Raw genomic sequence first — 23,026 nt, forward strand, 5'->3', positions numbered from 1 at the left:
CTACCAGAACCAATCAATAGTTTAGTTTTAGGATCTCATCCTTTGTCAAAACATTTTCTCTATAACGTTGGAAAATATAACACTTTATCTCAGATGACTTCTTTCGGTGCTAAACATATTTTAGAAGGGAATTTTATGCCGATGTTTAAAATTTAAGGTCAAGTTTACCACCGCATAGGAAGTTTATTGCCAGCACCTGGTGTTGATTACCAATTTTTACAAATTTACTTCCTTCCTAATGCTGATTAAACTTCTCTTCGTACTAATATTGTTCCAAACTTGAAGAAGGAACTAATAACAGCACTCCAGCAAGTATTACTGGAACATAATAATTTGATCAGAGTTTAAATGCAATACTGACAATACACCTTTGAGTAACGCAGAAGATTTAAAATAATAATTCATACTGATCGTGCAACTGTTAATCAGCATAGGGGTTGTTATAATGCTCCCTACTAATGAAGTCGCTGTTTTACTGAACGATGAAGATAAAGGACCTAGAGGTATAATCTTATATTGTCTTGACGGTCAAATGCAACATGTGTCTGAGCTTCAGCGCTCTTATGATCCTTTACAATATCCCCTTATGTTTTTGAAGGATGAAGATGGTTATTATAACTATTCTGCTAAATAATAATGAACAAATAAAGGTTTCCTGCCTACAATTTTATGCTTATCGACTTATGGTTTGAGATAACATTGACAATTTTTTTACATTATAACAGAAACTTATTTAATCAATATTATGTTGACATGATGACCAAAATGATCACTGAAAGATTAGTCTTTCTTTGCAATAACCAAAAAGATTACGTGCTGATGATTACATTCATCTTCTAGATACTGTGCAACAAGATACCAATGTTAATGCTAATAACATGGGTTCAAGTGTCATACTTCCCTCATCTTTTACTGGTTCACCATGGTATATGCATGAGAAAACTCAAGAAGTTACGACATATGTGCATAAACACAGGCATCCAGATTTATTTATAACTTTTACATGCAATCCTGAATAACCAAAAATAAAATACGAACTATTCAATGCTCAAAAATCTACTGATAGACACAATATTATATCCAGAGTTTTCAATTTGAAAATGAAAAAACCCCTAGATCTTATAAACAAAACAAGAAATATTTGGTTTGGTCAACTGCTATGCACTAAGTGTCAAGTGGCAAAAATGAGGCTTACCTCATTGTCACATATTGGTAGGGTTAGTAACTAAAATACGACTGACCAAATTGATTTTATCATATCTGCTGAACTACCCGAAATTTTGACCCATTATTATATAAGATTGTTTGTAAACATATGTATCACGAACCATGTGGTGATATAAATAGGTCACTACTATGCATGATAAATGGAAAATGTTCAAAAAAGTATCCCTGAATGAACATTTGCAATACTCAAACTGCAGATGACGGTTACTCTAATTATTGCAAGAGAAGTCCACAGAATGAAGTTCATACGATAACTTTAAACATGCAAGGTAACATTAATATTGATTATAAATGGATTGCCCCGCATTGTCCATTGTCACATTGCTTTTTGCCCACATAAATGTTGAATTTTGCAACTTTGTGCAAGCGATTCAATATATCTGCAAATATATTACCAAAGGTTCAGATCAAGGAACTTTTTCAGTTGAAAATCAAAAAGATGAATTGAATCAGTACATTAATGGTGTACATATATATGAATATCTGAGGCCGATTGGCGAATTTTTGACTTTCCAATATCAAATATAGTGGGATATGTTATCCCACTACTGTTCACTTAGAAAACTATCAACGTATTCATTTCACTGAACAAAATCTCCAAGTCCTTGAAAATCCATAGAAGACTGCTCTTATTGCTTTTTTTTTAAATTTTGTCAGTCAGATGACTTCGCTAAGGCACTGTTATATCCTGAAGTTCTTAGATACAATACCTATAATAATAACAAGTTTAGAAGAAGAAAACGCAGAACTGACATCGAAGGATTTCGTGGAATCAAAAAGGATGCTGCTCTGGGTAGAGTATATACAATTCATCCAAACCAAAGTGAAATGCTTTCATCTGCATATGTTATTGCATAATGTTGAAGACCTACATTTTAGATTACTTGAAAATTGTTGATGGTGTCCTACATCAAACAAATAAAGCTGCTTGCACTGTACTTGGGTTATTGGAAAATAATAATCACTGGAAAGACACGCTTGCTGATTATCTGTCAGTCTGCCTAAATTTAGAGAATTATTTGCAATTATATTAGATTTTTGTCATTCTGTCTAACCGAATGTATTGTGAGAAATATTCCAAAAAGATTTTTGTAAAGATATTTATATCAAATCCGAATTCAAGCCAATAACATTGAGATTACAATTTCAGATGAAACATTGAATAGAGGTCTGATTGAGATTGAAAACATTGTCGTTACATTTGAGAAATACTTATGCAATTTCAGTTTACAAACACAAACACGTGATAATCAAGAAGCTATCATAAGCATTATTATGATACAATGTTATGACTTTCTTTTGATGTCGATGAACAGAAAGAATTTGTATTAATCTTCTTTAATTAGTACCAGATCAATGTCAGGCGTTTGACAATATAAATGAATGTGTTAGTAGTAACAACCCAAAGAACTTTTTCTTAGATGCTCCTGCAGACACTGCAAAAAGTTTCTTAATCAATCTGCTTCTTGCTCAAATTATCTCAACTAAAAACGTTGCAATCAGTGTAGCATCATCAGGAATAGCTGCTACACATATAAATGGTGGAAAAATGCACATTCTGCTTTTAAATTACCATTAAATGTTGCACGTGGGCAAGAATCTGTTTGTTCTATTCGTAAAAATGGTCCACTTGCAACAAATTTTGCAAGATGATAAACTTATAGTGTGGGATGAATGCACAATGAATCATTGAGCTCATATTGAAGCCATTTATCAAACCCTTAGAGATATTAGATCATGCAGTAAATTAATCGGTGGTATAACATTCATGTTTGCTGAAGGCTTTCACCAAACATTGCTCGTCATCGTGAGAGGAACTAGGGCTAATGTTGTTCAGGCATGCTTTAAATCATTATCCTTTTGGAAATTTGTTCTCATTATTAACTCAAGAATTAATATTAGAGTTCATCTTGGGGGTGGCGATGGCTAACTTTCCCTTACAACTATTAAACACTGGAAATGGGACTCTTTCTCACAATGATGATTACATTTCTGTCAATGAAAACATTGATACCATGGTGCATACAATGGATAATCTCATTTCCAATATTAATCCACAAACTAGTAAGCTTTTACAAAAACCATACAAGTTGCTTTGCAAAAGGTCTATCATAACTCCTCGAAATATTGCTGCATTTGAAATTAATAATATGATTTTAGAAATGTTGCAGAGCAAAGCAAGGAATATCGATCTGTAGATTCTGTAATCAATATTCAAGATGCAATCCACTATTCTCCAAAATTATTGAATTCCCTTAATCCTGCAAGTTTTCCAGCTCATAGTCTCAACCTTAAAATGGGAGTTCCGATTATTTTACTATGAAACCTTAACCCTCCAAGGTTATGTAATGGCATGAGGTTGCAAATCAAAACTATGTGAAATCACATCATTGAGGTTACTATTTTGACAAGTCCAGCTGCAGGAGAGCTTGCTCTTATACCCCGGATACTAATGATCCCAATAGACTTACCAACTCAAGAGGCTGCAATTTCCTAAAAACTTTCGTAAGCGCAAGGCCATATATTCAAACACATTGATATTGATTTACAATCAGATGGTTTTTCTCATGAAAAATTATATGTTACTGGTAATTCAGAAAGTCAATATATTCTACTACCAGAAAATCAAAATGCTGCAAAAGATATTATATACCTGGAAGTTCTAACAATTTAATACTGTCAGAAAATGAGTTTGCTACATTATAATCTTGAGTGAAGCAGACACGAGGGATGCTTCATATATATACATAAAACAACTTATCATGAGTGATCAACTCCCAACAAAAACTACTTAAGATAAATTTATGAAAATCTGTATACACTTTCTCCTTACGGTGTAATTGTATACTAAGAAAATCCACTTTGAAATTCCAAGTTTAATGGATTAAAATGCAGTAACAAAGAAATTATTTTATTTTTTGATTTCTTGGTAATAAATGTAGATATTAACTTAATTTTTGGTGTATGTAATCTTAACATGAATAAATAAAAATTGTTTCTACATTTTTTGAAATTCAGAGATTAAAAGTGTTAAAATGGATTTTTGACTTTTTTTTAAAGACTGTTATTTTTTTAATTTGTCAGTAACAAATGAAGAAATCAACCTGATTTTTTATGAGTGTAATCTTCATATCAATTAACCAATTTCTAGAATTTTGAAATTCAACCTTGAAAGGGGATGAAGAAAGACGAAAACAATTTTGAACAATGATTGTAAATTTTCACAATCCCTGCTATAGTAAACTAGATATTCAGTACATTTCGGGTTGCAAATACTCTTCTGATAAATATTTAAAAATCATTTTTGTGTTTTATTTAATTCCAATATTTTAAGGGGTGCAAAGGTATACAGAGCTGTGGCTCAACCAATGCAGCCACTGCCACTGTAAGTGTATGTGTGACTGGCTGCACCTACTTGACTAAAGAACATAAAATAAAATAACTGACCACTATGGGAAATGCAAGTAACCATATAGTGTAGGCGAAGCTGCGATGGGGAGCTAGTACATACATACACACACACAAATGAGGTAGTATCAAAAAAATCCTGGAGAAGCTCTATTTAAAGAAAAGTACGTTATTTAAGTACAGTTTTTTAAACTACACAAATGTAAGGTGGCAAGTATATAGAGTTAAGTAAAATAATATATTTTAGTATTAACTACTCAAACACACAAACGGGTATAGCACTATAGTCCAAAGATAATATTTACTTTGAAATCAATCAAATTGTAAACCAAAGTTGAAGAAATAATTAATGCTGTCACTGTTATTCACATCTGTAGCACATATGTCCCCATTATTTATTTGTACAGATAGACCAACAAGTAGAAAATAAATATGATGTTACTGAAGATTAGATTCCAGCTGTACCAGCATGCCTTTAAATAAAATTTAATATTTTACTGTTTTAAAGAAAGGACAATTGATTTACAAATAACTATATAATACATTTATATTTTTTCAGGTACTCCTTAATTTTTTGATTTAGCACTAATATATATATAGTGTTTATAATCGTTTCAAAAGTTGGATGGTACATGGATAAATAAAATATTTATTTATTTAGACATATCTGGCAATACCATTTATATATTAAAACATTTAAAAAAAAAAAAAATTAAAAAATCTAAAATATAATAAATATTATTAAATAACAACAGAATATAAATATAACATAAAATATCAGAAAATAAATTTTACTTCTTAGAAAAACTTCAAAGCTTTTGCTTTTGCAGACATATTTTTTTTCATTCATTTAATGCTAAGGGAACATATAATCAGCTGATAGTAGTTTACATACAACACATCAATACTTATTGAATGTATTTAAAATTCCGGCAAAAAATCAAATATATCAGTCATGGTGTATGCCATGGCTCTTCTACTTTATTTTTATCATAAATTTTATTGTCTTACGTTTATAAATATAATTTTTAACAATAAATATATTCTAAAAAAAGATATAACCTCTCTGGAGTTTGTAAACACAAACACATAAAATTAATTTGGAAAGAATTTCTGGCAACGTTATTAGTACATGATTATCATAATTATTAAAATAGATGGGAAAACCAAATAATATACATGTTGCACATGCGAATGGAAATTTTTTAACATAATTAAATACATAAGAAAAAATGTGATGGTTATGAAAAAAATGAGTTTGACAAACAACTCAGAAATGTAAGTACGGTAAATACATTTTTATAAGTAGCCTGTAATAATATACCTCTCAGCCTAAAAACTGATCTAAAATACTTATACTGAGTATGGTAAATATGTTTATACAGCCTGTAATAACATAACCTTGTTAGCCTAAAAACTGATCTAAAGTGCTTGTACTGGCAGTTTTATATATATATATATATAATAAAGAATTAACCACTCAACTTATTAAGATATTTTTCCAAAGACATTTATGAGTTTTATATTAAAAAAGGAGGCACAAATAAATTTTTGTAGTACTGAGTAAAGATTAAAATGAGCATAAATTCAGATAATACACGTAATATCATAAAAACTTAATAAAACATGATTGTTAACTATTACAATAGCTATACATAAGAAAAAAAGTCCCATAACCAACATAACTAAATTTTTTTATAAATGCGATTACCAACTCATATTTGCAACTCATTATTCATATTACCTTAATTGCTGTTTTGAACAATTTACAGTAACATAAACACCTGTTATATGATTTCATGTGTTAAAAAAAATATGAACGATTAGTAAAGCAATAATTAAAATAAAATCATTATTTTACTGAAAATACTTACTAGACAGATACACAGATAAATGTTAAGGCCAGTTGTCACACAAATGAATAGTAAGGCCCTTACCTTTTCTACCATTTATATAAAAATACATGCAAACAGTTAAAATCCAAATTTACTTTTTACCCAAAGAAAAAAGTTATCTTAAATAGAATACCTACAATTTTAATTTTGAAGGTTTAAAACTAAAAATAACCAATGTGATTTTACATAAATCTAAATCTGTATAATTTTTAATAACATATAACGATCTTGATTGTTTTGTTTGGACTTGAGAATTTTTTTTTATGTCTTGCAAATTAATTATTATCTTGGTAAGAAATAGCCTTTTAGATTAAATTTAATTAAAAATATACAAGGATACAAAAGTAAAATTACATTATGACAAAAGGTCTGTTACACTTAACAATTAATCCTAGTTGACTTGCTTAAATATTCTTTGGTTTTTAAATTGTATATATAATTTTGATTCTGTTTTGGATGAATCGTGGATTTAATACATTTTCTAAAACAGGAAGCACATAAAAGAAATTCATAACAGTAAAATACAGAAACATACTAGTGGTAAAATAAAATAACCCAGAAATTAGAAATGGTTGGTTTTGTTTTATTTTTTTTTAATTCTGGAAAACTTATCATTAACTTTGCATCTGTTCACCAAAATACAGACACAATCAGCTATTAAAAAAATAAGGTAACATTTTAATAATAAATAAAGTTAAAAAGAAAATTAATTTACCACCATAAGTTAATAAATTGAAAATACAGAACAAATAACCTCAACATCCCAATTTCATGGATTGAAACCACTTATTAATGTATTGTGCTAATTTAACAATTAAATTCTAATTACACTAAATTATAATAACAACACTAAAGCCAATCAGTAGCTAAGTGTTATGGTTTAGAAATGAAAAATGAAGTGTTTTGCTTCTGAGTAGCGAGTTACATTGGTTAATTAAAAATTAAAAAAAAAAACTTCCATCAATTAGTTAACCAGTTTTGAATAAACTTCTTATCAAATATAAAAAAATAAGTGGAATGAAATTATTTTTTTAAAGTTAACACTTAATCCAAAATATGAAATTAAAAAAAAAAAAAATGAACCAATTAAAAGTAATGTAAGGCAGTTTGAACTTTAGTTAATTTGAATAAAATATTAATATAAAAATAAATTAAATAAAATATTAATAATTGTCCTGTAAATGTTTAAAACTACACTCATTCTGGAGACAAGCTGGGTTTTTTGAAACAAAATGTTTTTCTTCCCAAACTGAATGTTCACTTAAAAGTGGTTTGAGCTTCAGGAAAATGTTTCTACTATTCTCCACTGGTCTCACTGGCAAACAAGAAAGTACTAACCAAAATTACTCCACATAAGTATGGATAATACAAACATCTTTTATAACTGAAAAAAAAGTAAAATTCAGGCTGTAGATAAAAAAAAATTACAGTGCAATGGAATAATCTTTTACGTATTAATGATCTTGCTTTCTCCTACAAAGTGAAAGTAAAATTTACAAATAATACACAATAATTAACAAAAAGGCAAGGCTCTAATTAATTAGACTACCTCTCTATTGTCAGTGCATTAAATTAACATGGCATAGCAGAAATACAATCTTTAATTAACTTATATTGAAAAATTAACATGATAGAAAAAAAAGCTCATATGAACGAAAAAAGCAAGGAGGCACAGTGTGAAATTGAATAGATTCAATTTGCTAATCATATTATTATCAAGAGGATTGTAAAATTGAAAAATGTTCTAATTTGCGATTATTTTGTGAATTATTGATTTGTTTGGGTAATTCTTAAAAAATATATTACAAAATTAATATATTGGACTGACATGCATAATAAACATTAATAAATAAATGAAATAAGTAAAAAATTAAAAAAAATAATAATTATAACATACGAGTAAAATAAATCATTTTTACAACTAAATTAAATAAATAACCTGCCAACAAAATATAATTAAGATAATAATAATATAATAATAAAGTGGAAACAAAACAAAATGATAAACTTAAAATGTTTAATCAAATCAAAATCTTAATAAAAAATATAAGGCAAAAGAAGATAAGAAATAAAATAATTTATTAACTGTTTTTAATGCAGTTAATTCAATAAATTTAACAATTCAACAGCTGTGCCCCCTTTTATTTCTAAACCACGTTTTTTATCAGTACCACAAGCTTGATTTTATCATTTAAGCATATATCTGTAGTATATACATCATTTCAAAAATTCATAGAAAATTAAACCTTTAGACAGACTCCTTTACTAGCTAATGATTGAATTTTAAAATTATTTTCAGGCTGGGAAATTGGAATGCTTACACTCTGTGGTTTTCTGCTTGGATTCCAGCTCAAATTATGGATCCAGATCTCATCACAGATTTTACCAAAAATTTATCTCCTTCAGTCAAATAGCACTGTCTGAGTTCCCAAGACATTTGAAGTCTGGTTTCTTTCTGATTATTGGTAAGCTGTTTTTGAACACATCTTGGGGATAATTTACAGTTTGATTTAATTTGTTAAAAATATATTTAAGTAAAGAGCATGGATATTTATATAACAATCATTAGAAATTCTTTCTACTGTAATTAATCTGCGTTTTTGCATAACTTCATCATTGTGAGCTGGAGTTGAAGCTTTACTAATTATCCCTGACTCTGGTCACTAGTAACACTGATTGAGCCAATTTTGAACAACACAAACAAATAAAATTCTGCACAGTTCATACAAATTTGACCATAATCTTGATCATTCAAGAATAAAGAGTAAACATTCAAAAGTAGTTGCACTTCCACTGAAAACAGACATCATATCACTGAACAATGTTCTTAAAAGTAAATTTTTTAACAAGGCTTGCCACTAGAATGACTGATGACATAAATGTCAATTTATAAGTTTTAAAATATCATACTCATTATTTAATTTTTTTTAAACTACTAAAAAAAAAATTAAAATTTACGTAAGTAGTTATTTAGTGAATGTTAGTTCCTTTACTTACTGAATGATCTTAAGTATACAGAAAACCCCATTCTTCAAGTAAAAAAAAAAAAAAAAAATCTCAAATAAGACAGCATTATTAATAACAGAAACAGAAAATAGGAAGGAAAAGTTTTAGTATTTGATATGCTCATTTGAGTTAATAAATAAATGATTCAATTTTAAAATATTTTAAGCAAAAATGTAAATATTTTTAGCAACCATAACATTAAATTTTAGTTTAAACAAGAAAGCTTCTATTAGTTTATGACATTTTAAAAAATTTACATACTATGATGAAGGTAGATCCAATGAAAAAAGTGGCAATTATGTCTCTGTCAAAAGTAACATATAATCTTGAATTTTATATAAGATAAGGTTTATCTTACCAGATTTTATTACCAGACTGATAACTTAAAGGTAACTTTACTAGTAATATGTTTTCTTAAAATTTAATAAAATAATGAAAAAATAAATGTAAGAATTATTTTATAAAAATGCAAGAAAAAAATTACCTTAAGATGAGGGTCAGTTTCTTGCTTTTCCATAATCATATCAGGTGGCTTATTTTGAAATATTTTATAAGTTTCAATAATACGGCCAGCTTCTTCAGCACTCCAAGCCAACATTAAAGTAAGATCAGCTAAAAGACAGATTCTTGTCAGATGTTTCAGAGCATGATGTGGATCTTTTTGATCAATCTGAGAGAAAAACAATATAAGCTTACAGTTTAGTGTGATTTAATTAAACTAGATTACCAAAGTTTAAACCCACCAGGTTGGTCTAGTGGTAGTCATTTGGAAGCCGAGAGTTCCAGCGTTCAAGTCCTAGTAAAGCCAGTTATTTTTACACGGACTTGAATACTAGATCGTGGATACCGGTGTTCTTTGGTGGTTGGGTTTCAATTAACCACACATCTCAGGAACAGTCGAACTGAGAATGTACAAGACTGCACTTCATTTACACTCATACATATCATCCTAATTCATCCTCTGAAGAATTATCTAAACGGTAGTTACCGGAGGCTAAACAGGAAAAAGAGAGATTACCAAAGTTTGCCATAAATATTAAAAGAAACAGAATGAATAATAATAAAAAAAAACCTTTTGGAAGTCCTTACTGTTGTCTTGTTTTGGAGCTATTTGGGCTCAAATAGCTCTAATAAACGACAAATTTTAATAATTATTAAATAGCAATGTTTAATGTTAATACACTTAGGATTAGTCTATACAGCCTGATAAGATCTAGATAACTAGAAAAGAGTGAAAATTCCTCTCTGTTTCATGGGGATCTGCAATTCCCAAATTTTATCAATAACTTTTACTACTGAACATACAACAGTTTATTTGACCTGATCAATTAATTCAACTTTCTCAAACTCACTGTATGTCTATAAAACCCAAAGTTAGTTTAACAATAAAAAGGTAGATTTACATTGCAAGACTACATGTAAAAATGAAAAAAGTTCTTTGAACAGGTACAGGATTAGCAAATGTTAGGTGTGTATACATGTAATATTGTCACAAGAATTCATGGCAAAGATAACACAACAATTTTGTTATACAGTTGAGTGTGGGAACGACCAAATGAGCCCTTTCATTCCCTTTGCATTCCAACCCTGGTCTGGTAACTCCTCTCACAGAACAATGTCTGTTTAGGTGTGTCAGTGAGCAGTATTATTAAAAACTGATTGTTAAACGGACTTGTTACCTTTACTAAAAGCATTTCTTTTAGCCCCTTTCTGGATTCCTCCCATATTATATTTTCTACTACTTTCTTCTTAGTTTGTAGGAATCCGTTATTCAGGTCGTAATATACCGGTCTTTTACACTATTTTCTTAGTTTGATTTTGTCTTTTTGATCCAGTTATCTACTATAAATATTCAAGCCATTTTTTTTAATTTATCGCTGTAACATACTTATAAGCTTCATGTGTTCTTGCAATTTAAAACAAAATGGTAAAAGTGATCAATTCTATCATTTTACTATTTACTATGAATGTAAAATTTAACTAGTTCCATAATTTTTTCTATGTCCATACAAAAGTTTTCACTGAGTGAGTAAGGGTGAAGTCAAATCAATGTGACATCATGTTATTTATGACCTTATGTAAAAAGTGACAGCAATTCTAAAAATTTTTCACATATAAAAAAAAATGTTAGTTATTATAGTAAATTTATTTATTAATATTAATTTCCCTCAAATTTACAATACCGCAACTTTGTATACAAAAATATCCAATCTCATAGTAATACAGCGGTTAAGTTTCTAGAGAAAATTAACTCATTTGATCGTACTGTATGTAAACTTTTCTTATGATTATACTTTTACTATCAAGGTAACTCATCATTGTCTCTTGTCACCTATTGCTGCATGAATCTGGAACATCAGATCTATATAAAATTTGATGAAAACTGATTCATGATGGTTTTTATTTTGCCATTTGGTGAATTTAGAAAATGCATAATTTTACTAAAATAAATTGCATATAAATCAGATAGTAGTCATAAATAGTTTTATCTTTAAATATACAAGTGTGAAACAAATGAGCATTTTTAACTTAAAGAATTAATACAGAACAAAGTAGGTTGCTGCTTCATGAGGAATGGGAAGAGTAGCTAGTGGGCCTAGTGAAATTCTCTCAGTAGACTGCACATGATGTATGAGTTTACACCCTTCCATTCTGCAAAGCATTGTCAAACTTCTAATTCATGAGGGTGTAAAACCAGCTAAAATTCTATGGAGATTGATAGCATAGTTTGAGGATCAAACCATTGTTAAGACCCTATGTTTTTTGACTGGGATATGAAATCATGCAAGGTCATGAAGAGGTGAAAACGAGAGCCATGACCGTCACCCAAAAACGAGCATTATGAAGCAAAACATTCTCATTATTTTTGACCAGAAAATACTTTTGACAATTCTATTGTAATAGATTTGTAAACATTAACAGACAGAACGGAAAAACACAAGAATTAATTTAGAAACAAACAAAAACAATTAAAGTACCCAAACACTGTTATTACCTGAACAAGAAGAACTCTGAGATCATATAATTTACCAAGTAGTTTTAATCGTTCAGCTATATAATCTGGTTTTAGTGTATGATATCTTAAAGAAAGAAACAAGGCACAAGTTGTACGTCCCATAACATAATCGGGTATTATAGATTCATCATATTCCCATGGAAAATTTGTTATACTTTTTAATAATGGATTGCCTCTCTAAAAAAGAGAAAAACACATTATTTTTTGTTACAAACATTTAGAAAATATAAAAAGCAAAGATATGACTAAAAATAAATAAACATGAGAACAATATCACAAACAAAATGACATTAATTTAAGTCCTTGACTTTTATTCACTAGTGAAGAGGTGGAGTAGCAGCTCACATGCCATACAGCAGATATATATTACAATATAATAATTTTTAATTAAATGAACCTACAAACTTACTAAAAATAGTATCACTGGATCATGATTTACCACTATTCCATATTTTGTGCATGATGAAATTTATAATATTTACTGTATTAACAAAATAATTTATATTTACAGCAAGTTACAAGATATTATAAATTATGAATAAAAAAAAATATGTTGACTTCAAATTAAATCACACTAAAGAATGAAAATAAAAACAACTTAAACTTTTTTTGTAATTAATTAAAATCTGGTTTAAATGTTTCTAATAACTGATAAAAACAAAGGATAAGTACCTCTTCACCCCTTCAAGCAGCTTGACCTCCAACAGTTTGGAACTTATCTTATAAGAAAGAACTTAACTATCAGTTCAAACTATCTAAGAAAGAAAGTCATACGTCAATTAAAACTGAATTAAACTGAGAATGTATTGATGAAGGACAAAAAAAAGCAATATCATGTTTACTAATGCATTAATCTATACATTAGCAAAATTGCATCTACTGTCTGACTGATATAACTTGTACTTCAATACCAATAGTTTGGAAAGCAGTTACGAATTTTTGATTCTTCTCAAAAAGCAATAAACAATGCTATAGAAGTAATTGATCATCATATTAGTGTTACATGAATATTTTTTTCATGAATACTTTGTCTATTCATTGTAGTAACAATCATTTATTTTTTAACATTTATCACAAAACAAGCCTGGCTGTATTAATTATTTAAAATTGAAAATTTGTGACTACATGGTCCAGATTATATGAAGTTAAAAACTGAACCTAATAGATCTGACTAGAAACTGCACAGATAGGGGTAAAGAAAAATGGAAGCTGAGAGGCCCTATGCTGGAAAATGACTTCTGTATTGTGAACAAACTATGCGAATCAATAAAAATTAAACTGTTGCTGTTAAAATTTATGTAATTTTTTTACTCTTAACCACATTTAGGGAGCTAAAATCAGAATTATTTTATGTTATAAACTATTTTATTATAAAATAATAAAACTAATTTTATATATATTTTTTTTGAGTACAGGCTTCAAACAAGACAACTTTCTAAAATTTCTGAGACCTGGAAGTTATTCTAATGTTAAAATATTTAGTACCAAAATTGAGATCTCGTGTTTTTTAACTTAGTTTTTCAATTATACTCATTACCACTTTTATATTGGTGGTTTTCCTCACAACCTGTCAATAGCATCTATTTGCCCTGTCATTCCCACTATGGTCCAACTCTTCTACTCTGCGTGACTGTGTACAAGTTGCTGCAAAATCAGTGTCGTGCTTTCGCTGTGCAGTGTACATGTACTGTGACTGTAGGAATGTTTTCTTGTGTGTGTGGTTTACTGTTAAAGATGTTTGTAGTTTCACCTGATTTAAAAAGTCAGAGTAAGAATACTGTTTACATTGTTATTTTTAATATTTAAAAACTTCGAGTGATGTTTTTCATGAGCTTTTTGCAATGTTCAACAAGCTACAGCAGCAGATGCTTGTTGTTTCTCTCAGAACTGTGAGTGAATTACTGCAGAAGGTAATAAGAGGACTACTAAAATAAGTCAATAATAAAACAAGTGTAAATTCATTTTTGTCACGAAAGAAAAAACCACTACATAATAAACCCGTGACAAATTTGAATGATTTTGATAAGGACATGATCTGTAGAACCAAACCAGAGTTCTATGACCATGGGGTGTATCCTACAATTCACAAAGTAAAACACATGTTACAAGAGAAAAATTAATTATAGTGGTAGTATATTGTCTATCGAAGTTTTTTTAAGGATCTTGGATTTTCATTCAAAAAATGTAACATGATAGAAAGTTTTTAATAGAAAGGCAAGATATTGTTTTATTATGTGAAGCATTCTTTAAAAAATGCATCATATTTGAAAATATAAGAAGATCCACACACTATCATATAAAATAGATGAAACTTGGGTAAATCAAAGCCACTCGAAAAATTATACTTTAAAATTCGCCAAGTACAGGTAGCTTGAAGGTTCCTGTCAGTAAAGGTTGCAATTTAATTTTGTGTCATACTGGATTGGTCAGGTATGGTTTTATTAATAATGCCAAACTAATGTTTCAATCGAAGAAACCTGGTGATTTCCATGACGAAATGAATGTAAAGGATTTTACAGATTGGTGCACAGATTTATTTTGTGGGTTAGAAGGATGTGTCATTATCAAGGATAATGCAACTTACTATTCTAGATATAAGGAAAGTGCGACTAGAAACACAAAGAAATCTGATGTAACAGAATGATTAAAAAAGAAAAACAAGGACCCTGGTTCATCAGGCACTAAGCTCTCCTAACTATTGTTCAACAACATAACAGAAAATACATAATTTACAAGGCTGACAAGTTAGCAGTAAGTATAGATCATGAACTGGTACGCCTTTCACCATACTACTGACAATTTAACCCAATTGAATTTCTGTGGGCTTAGATTAAAAAAGATGTTGCTCTCAGAAACAATACTTTTACAATAAAAGATGTTAAAGTGTTGCAGAATGATGCTATTGAACGTGTAACCATTGACGACAGGATTAGGTGCATTAGTCATATTGAAAAACCTCAGGAAGACAATTTTGTCAAAGAAGTGCTGCGAGAAGAAACAATGAACCATTCTATTATAAATCTCCAAGACGATGAAAATAGTGAACCTGACGATTTGTCAGAATAATTTACTTTTTTTATTTTAAGGTTGTAAAATAAACTAAATTTGTATATTTTACAGAAATTCTGTGGTCAAGTTAAAAGTACGTTTACTTTTTTCTTTTTTTAATATACAGTGCCATTTTTACATCTGTAACATTCATATTATTCAAGTGATCATTTATTTAACTACCTTTCAGTAAGTAAGTGTAAATGATGAATATAAAAATTTCCCGATATAAAATAAAACTGTTTTGGCTAGGTAGTAATTTATTAAATTTACAACAATTATTTAGATTTCTTATTTTATTTGAATTATTTTTAGAGTTGATTAATATTCTCTCTTATCATGGCTGCTTTCCAGAACGCTGATTTCTTGTTCACTCTATAAAAAAAATTATTTATATATATATATATATCTTTTATAATCTACATAATCATTATGCCTAAGGTAGTATTTATCAATAACTTTCATGGAATAATATTATAGTACAACCAAAACTGTACAAAAAAAGTTCTTAATTCTACAATTATTTTAGGTCAGTAGAAAAATAAACATTGAAAATTATTATTGCAAATATGATGATTATGTTATTTAGATTACATTATTTTATTTTAAGATATGCGTTCAATTATTATGCTATGAACTGTACAGAAATTTCACAGTGAGCAAAACATTGTTTACTGTTTTAAACAGCCTGAGTGTGAGAGAGCATATGTGTGTATGAACTGAGATCCTATGTTGGGCACCATATACTGCGCATGCAACCAGCTTTCTTAATGATAAGTATAGTACTTTGAGCTTCTAAAGTAGACAACTAGCCTCACAACATAAAATATCTGATGTATTATGCATATTAATGCAGTTTTGTTTGAATCTTATATCTTTAAAAATAAGGAACTTATTAAAGTTTCTGCAAACCTCAGAAAAGTGTAAAACTGACTGGTGCACCAAAACAAAATGGCTTCTTAAAGACATTAAATATAAAATATCACTGTTTTCAGCTCTCTAATCTGATAAACAATATGATGAAAAACAGATATGTTTCTAGAATGGATTGACTGTCTCATTAGCTTCTGGCTAAAATATAAATAAAGTACTAGCCTTAATTAAAAATTCTGGTAATTCTAACAAATTACTTGATAAAATTTAATTTATTTCATACTTTAATATACCACAGCCAGCAATGCTTAGGATCAGGAAAACACAAGATTTAAATATCGGAAAGCAAGTTTGTGCAGGTGACCCATGCAAGATCAAAATCTAACAGTACTCTAGTCAATTAGCAATTAGAAAACTAGTAAGGTTTTAGTTTTTCAACATGTAATTCATGTTGATCTTATCTTTTTCTGTCGTTAATATAATTGTATGCCAGTATGAAAAAATTGTGATTGTTCAAGTAATTGTTCGAATTCCAGTACATAATTTGGTCTTAAATTGGTTATACAGCAAAAAATTTGCAGCAAAAGCGAAAAACAACTACCTGTTTTGGGCTTACAAGAATAGCATTTGACACACCACTTTTTGAAACTGGTCTAGGTTTGGAAGTACCACTTGGTTCCCCTAACTCTTGCTCGGTGGAAGCTGATCCACAAGCCTCCTGAATAGTTTCATAACGCTCCGATTTTTTTAATTTGGAGAACTGAGCTAAAACAAAATTGATGTAATTAAAACAGTTAGCGACTTATGTAAACAAATTAAAAACACAATTAACAACATAAGAAAGTCCAATCAACAACAAAGGCTTACCTGCAAAAAGTGACTCTTTATCCATTGTTTCAATGATTGAAATCAATTTTACAAACAAAAATATACGCTTATTGCTGTTATCATGTTTAAACTTCGGTACAACATAACCACAACGCTGAAACGATACCAACGGAGAGTTGCATGAGGACAAACAATTCGTAAACCACAAGATTTTTTCTTGAAACTAAAATATAAAACAAGTAAAACTGCAATTCCATGAAAGAAACTGCTTTAAATTATGCAAACCTATCTTTCTCATCCTCCTTGAGAGAAACAGAACTTTGAAATACGACACCTTAACGATTATATATGTATTATTATTTGATTCTCTGTCATTAATTACGAATTCTGGCAAATTCTTGCAGTTTTAAATATATTTTACCAAATTACTGAAGAGAAAGGAAATTAATCCTTATCATAATAAAATAGCATACATTTCTAAACACTAAATGTGAGCAAATGTAATTGCGTAATTTTGTCTAGTATCATTATAAGATCTCGAATTCCACGAATGATTTTTATTGTCATTCATGTTTGTGACAAATTTATTCAATCTGCAATAGCAGCGAATATGAATTTGTTCAGAGTACACATAATAGAACTTTCAATATTCTCTTTGGTAACTGACACAAAGCGCTCTAGTGGCTACTAAGAACATTATACAATTGAAATTGACCGGTGGTTGTGCTTAACGGACTATCTGTAAATTTTATGATGCTGCGCTTGTTTTTGATACAAATGACTTTTGTGTGTTAATGTACTTCAGAAGTTTGATGTGTTTAATATTTAGGTTGTATGAATGTTATCTATAACCTGTCATTCCTTTATTGTTTATTATTTGCATAGTTTGAAGTGGAAAAGTATATAGGTTAGTTTAACGGTTTTATTTACCTCGCACAACATACCTGTTAATAGAAATTTTAATTTACGATTTTATTAATAGTTTTTCTTTACAGTTTAGCCCTTTCAAAGCTGTCAATTAAATTTTTCAAGTAGTTTTTTATTTACACTGCTTAAACATCATGTTTCAATATACATGATTCAATCCTGTATGTAATTTACTTTGCATAAATTTTATTTTTTAAGTTACTTGTAACTTGTTAGAATTTGATGTCACAGAATTTTCAGTATTCTATGAATAATGTACTGCATTGTTATTAATGTAGTACTAACACAAGTTAATATAAAAATATGAAAAGTTAAATTTAAAAAATTATATTTTTCTCTTCCCTTTCTTGTTTCAGAAAAATGGGGCGTTACATAGCTTTAAAAAACCTTTATGTGATAGGAAAAACAATTGGATCTGGAGGATTTGCCAAAGTTAAACTTGCTACCCATATTCTGACTGGGGAAAAAGTTGCAATAAAAATAATGGATAAATCATCTTTAGGGGTATGGTTATTATTATTATTAAAATAGGTATATAAGTTTATACAAACTAGTCTGTCTAAATTAATAACTAAATTACTGTAAAATTCCTTGTTTATTTCTGTGTATTTTTATAGTGCTGGAACATTACATAATGTAACAAAATTACAATTTCTGTACATTTCATAACTAGGATTAAACAGATGTAATACTATATTTATAGGGAGGGGGAATGAGACATTCCTTGACAGTAATAACTGTTTTTCTCTTCCTCTTTTTCTATCTAACACTTCCTCAATATTATCATTGTCATTAGATCCATTGTAGCTATTTTAGAAATTATCCTTATTTTTGTTAAGTCTGATTTCTGAAAAGCAGTTATTTTTGTCTCATCAATATTTTCAGTGGTACAATTCTGAGTATCCCTTTTAGTAATTCTCTACTATTATTTTATTAATAATATTTTATTCTTGCTATCGAAATATATCATATATTTATGCAGTTACCAAAATAAAGTGTAAATGCAGCATTAGAAAAAGGATGTAACATGTAAGAAACATTAAAAGTCATTAGGTTCATCTTCAGAATCAGCATTATCACTGGCTTGTGGTTGTTTTTCCATCGATAGGTTACTGTCAGACTGGTCCAGTATTTTCGAATATAAATTACACAAAGTGCCCTTTGAGGTGGTGCTTGATGGTGCCATATCTTGATATACTACCTCTCATTCTCTCCACAGCGTTTCAATGTGCTGAATACATGCACCTGAATTGGGATCTACAAATTTGTAGCTATGGTTGAATGGGTGTTTGTATCCTTTAAACTGAAAGCAGTTCAGCAGTTGTGTATTTTCCAGCAATCTGAAATAATAGTAGTTCCAGGGCATATGTATTTATGAATGGTAGTAGTGCTTAATGACCATGGGTTGCAACTGGCGCAGGAGAACAATCTTTTGTATCCCATAACACCAAAATATCTTTAATAACTTGTTTCAGTTATATTCCTTTCTTTCAATTTTTGCTTTTAATTGTTAATTTTGAAGATTCAATCCTCACTTCCAACTAGTTTATATTATTTAAGCATCACTACTGTATATACCTCTCACAAATAATGGCTCCAATCTTCAACTGTTATATTGAATATATCAAGTTCATTTAGAAGTAATTCATGTTTAGATGGTCTAAGCAATGCCCAGTAAGCAACCCATCTGGAAATAGTTGTTTTTACTTAAATTGTGATGTTCAAACAAAGCATATTTTAATTACGAAATGTACTTATGATATTGCTCTCTTACTTTTTGCTTGTTGTGTTTATATACTCCTTGAACATGATTAAAACATTGAGAACTATGTCTTTTCATTTAATTTCACATACGCATCACAGTTTGAACACTTTTTCTCTGTAAATTTTTGTAATGAAACAAAAAATTCAACCATCATTGGTAATTCTATAAAACTTATTTTATTCTCACAAATGTTATCCAGAAATACATTTTAATCAGAAGTGAAAGTCATTTTACTAGGAAATGATGGTTACCTAATCAAAAAACCACTCACAAAAATTTTACTTGGACCTTTTAAAGAGCTAATGGTTGACAGAACACTTTGAAACTTTCAGTTTATGTAATTTGCTGCTTCTAAACTCTTCAACGAGATGATATATTTTGATAGTAAGAAAATTGAGGTTGGTACAATAATAGTAGAGTGACCTTGCCTTGGTTTAACATTTTATTAATGGAACCCAGCTATTTTTTACTTCCGATTGGAAATTGTTGGGTAAAGGAAGATTATAATCGTGAAAAGTTTGGTTTTCATATTTCAACAGAAATATCCATTTTGACCATCCCTGAATCCATTTTGACTAGTTTCAGCATGATGTCTGTACATATGTATGCACGTACATATGTATCTCGCATAACTCAAAAATGATTAGCCATATAATGTTGAAATTTTGGATTTAAGACTGTTCTAACATCTAGTTGTGCAACTCTTCTTTTGATTGCAATCGACTGAACCAAAAGTGTCCAAAAAAGCCCAAAATCCCAAAAATTTGTATTTTGGATACTTATCTGCAGTAATAAGCCCTCATTGAGAGCTTTTTAATGATATATCATTAGTACTTATTATCATCGGTTCCAGAGTTATAGCCCAATAAAATTTTAATTAATGAAATATTTGGATCTTATAAGGGGAAGGCACATTGGTGAGAATCCAACTTCATCGCCTTTTTTTTTTTTAATTAACAATATTGTAATTTAATAGGCATACAAGGAAGTCATGTGGTGTCCACATCAGATTTTTCTCAAATACCAGGCAGAAATATAATTGAAACAAACTGAAAAAGCTAGAATGGACTCCAGATCTATAATAGCGTTGATATTTCAAAAGAATCAGAAGATGAGGAAGAAAGAGTAAATTGAGAGAAAAGCATAGAAGCCTATGAAAAGTAACTGAAAAAGAGTGTTCCAACCAAGGTAGTAGAAGAAGCAGGTAGGACCCCAAAATGAGAAAACTAAAGATATGAGTTTAAACAGGATTTATTTGATATAATTACAAGTGAAAGGCAGGAATGGGGAAAAATTGAGAAAGGAATTGGATTAATGCACTTGTTTAGATAAAGGTATGAAGAATTTTGTGCCTTAGAAGTTGGAATGATACACTCTATTCAAAAAATAGTCATCATCAATTTCAGTCCCTGTAATCCAAATATCTTGGGTTGGGCTTTCTACAAAATTTCTCCATCTGCCTTGATCCATGAATCATCTCTCTTCCATTATTCTCACCATATCCCCTCTTGCACATTTCCTTTATCACTGTACTTATCCATTTCATTCTTGGTCTTTACATGTTTGCTCTACGTGCAGCATTCTGTTTGGTAATCTTTCCTTATTCATCCTTTCAATATGTCCAAAACACCTGAGCTTTGATCTTCCAGTTGACTGAATAAGGCTTCCCAATTTTAGTTTCTTTCTAATTATACTGCTTCTTACCTTATTCCTTCTTGTCTTTCCTAGCATGTTTCTCTTGAATCTCATTTCTGTTGCCTATACTCAACTCTCCATCTTTGTCATCTGTCCAGGTTTCTGGCGCAAAGTAGGCTTTATACATAACTCTTACATCACAAAGGTACCTCCTTGTTCTAGACCAAACTTCTTACACTCTCATAAAATCCACTTGTTTTCTGTATTCTTGTATTTATTTCTTTAACCATTCTCCCATCCTCAGAAAAAACTGTTCCCAGATCTCAAATCTCTGGGTTTCTGTTCCCAGAAACTCTTTTACCCTTTCTATTTTTCTACCAATCAGTTATGTCCATTGAATTTTTTTTTTCTGTCTTGCGCAATTATTTCACTCTTCTCTATGTTAAACTGCATTCCACATTTTTGAATTTGTTATAGTTTCTTCACTCCACATATGTGGAGTGTAGAAATTATCCAAAAAGGAGTGTGTAATACAGACTCCTTTACATCCCTTTCAGACTCCCTGTATAACCAGGTCATCTGAAATAACAAATTGTTTGTTCCATCTGCTATTCCTTTTTAATTTTCTTGATTACATCCATAGTTATTATTGCAATAGTGAAAATATCACACTTGCCTCAACCCATTCTCTGTGATCAATCTGATCTCCCCAGCCTTGTCCTAACACAATTCTGGCCCCTCACACATAATCTTAATCATATGTATGCCTTATCCATACTTCTTTCTTCTAGCATTTGCCATACAACTTCTCTATCCATGCTATCATATGCCTTTACTAAGTCTAGAAATCCTGTTTCTAAGTAGTAATATCGTTTTTAAGAAATTTATTATAATCCCACTTCTCACTCACTTGTCTCAGAGCAAATATTGCATCGGTAGATTAATTTATCATATCTGAATCCCATCTCCTCTTCCAACCCCTCTCAGTCTTCCTTCTGATGTGGTTTTCCAATATGCTTTGAAACAGCTTTGCCATGTGCAGAAGTAGTGTAATACTAATCTAAGTACTACATAACATCTTGTTCCCTTTTTTAAATACGATGATTATTATTTCCTTTTTTCAGTTTTCTGGAATCACTTTCATTTTCCATATACTTCTTAACAGTCTGTTTTTTTTTTGTCTTCAGTCATGTGACTGGTTTGATGCAGCTCTCCAAGATTCTCTATCTAGTGCTAGTCGTTTCATTTCGGTATACCCCCCTACATCCTACATCCCTAATAATTTGTTTTACACATCCCAAACGTGGCCTGCCTACACAATTTTCTCCTTCTACCTGGCCCTCCAGTATTAAAGTGACTATTCCAGGATGCCTTAATATGTGGTTTTTTTACAGTCTG

General features: G+C 29.7%; 2 protein-coding genes across 5 annotated transcripts in view; one reads left to right on the top strand and one right to left on the bottom strand.

Annotated features, from left to right (window-relative positions):
• The window catches only part of Ercc1 (DNA excision repair protein Ercc1), a 108,200-nt gene extending 90,593 nt beyond the window's left edge, over positions 1-17,607 (bottom strand). For 2 of the 4 annotated variants that reach the window (XM_075359866.1, XM_075359867.1), the window contains exons 1-4: positions 17,341-17,605; positions 17,075-17,238; positions 12,532-12,729; positions 10,021-10,206 (exon numbers count right to left, since the gene is read on the bottom strand). In XM_075359866.1, coding sequence (XP_075215981.1) covers positions 10,021-10,206; positions 12,532-12,729; positions 17,075-17,238; positions 17,341-17,365 — 573 coding nt within the window. In that variant the 5' untranslated portion in view covers positions 17,366-17,605. Of the gene's footprint in view, positions 1-10,020; positions 10,207-12,531; positions 12,730-17,074; positions 17,239-17,340 lie in introns of all 4 variants that reach the window. The other 2 variants (XM_075359865.1, XM_075359863.1) reach the window with 2 other exon arrangements.
• Positions 17,608-18,038: 431 nt separating this feature from the next.
• The window catches only part of LOC142320891 (maternal embryonic leucine zipper kinase-like), a 54,958-nt gene continuing 49,970 nt past the window's right edge, over positions 18,039-23,026 (top strand). The window contains exons 1-2 of the mRNA XM_075358874.1: positions 18,039-18,208; positions 18,585-18,732. Of these exons, the coding sequence (XP_075214989.1) occupies positions 18,589-18,732 (144 nt within the window). The 5' untranslated portion in view covers positions 18,039-18,208; positions 18,585-18,588. The remainder of the gene's footprint in view (positions 18,209-18,584; positions 18,733-23,026) is intronic.

Source organism: Lycorma delicatula, chromosome 3 (assembly GCF_047948215.1).
Source record: "Lycorma delicatula isolate Av1 chromosome 3, ASM4794821v1, whole genome shotgun sequence".
Classification (NCBI taxonomy): Eukaryota; Metazoa; Arthropoda; class Insecta; order Hemiptera; family Fulgoridae; genus Lycorma; species Lycorma delicatula.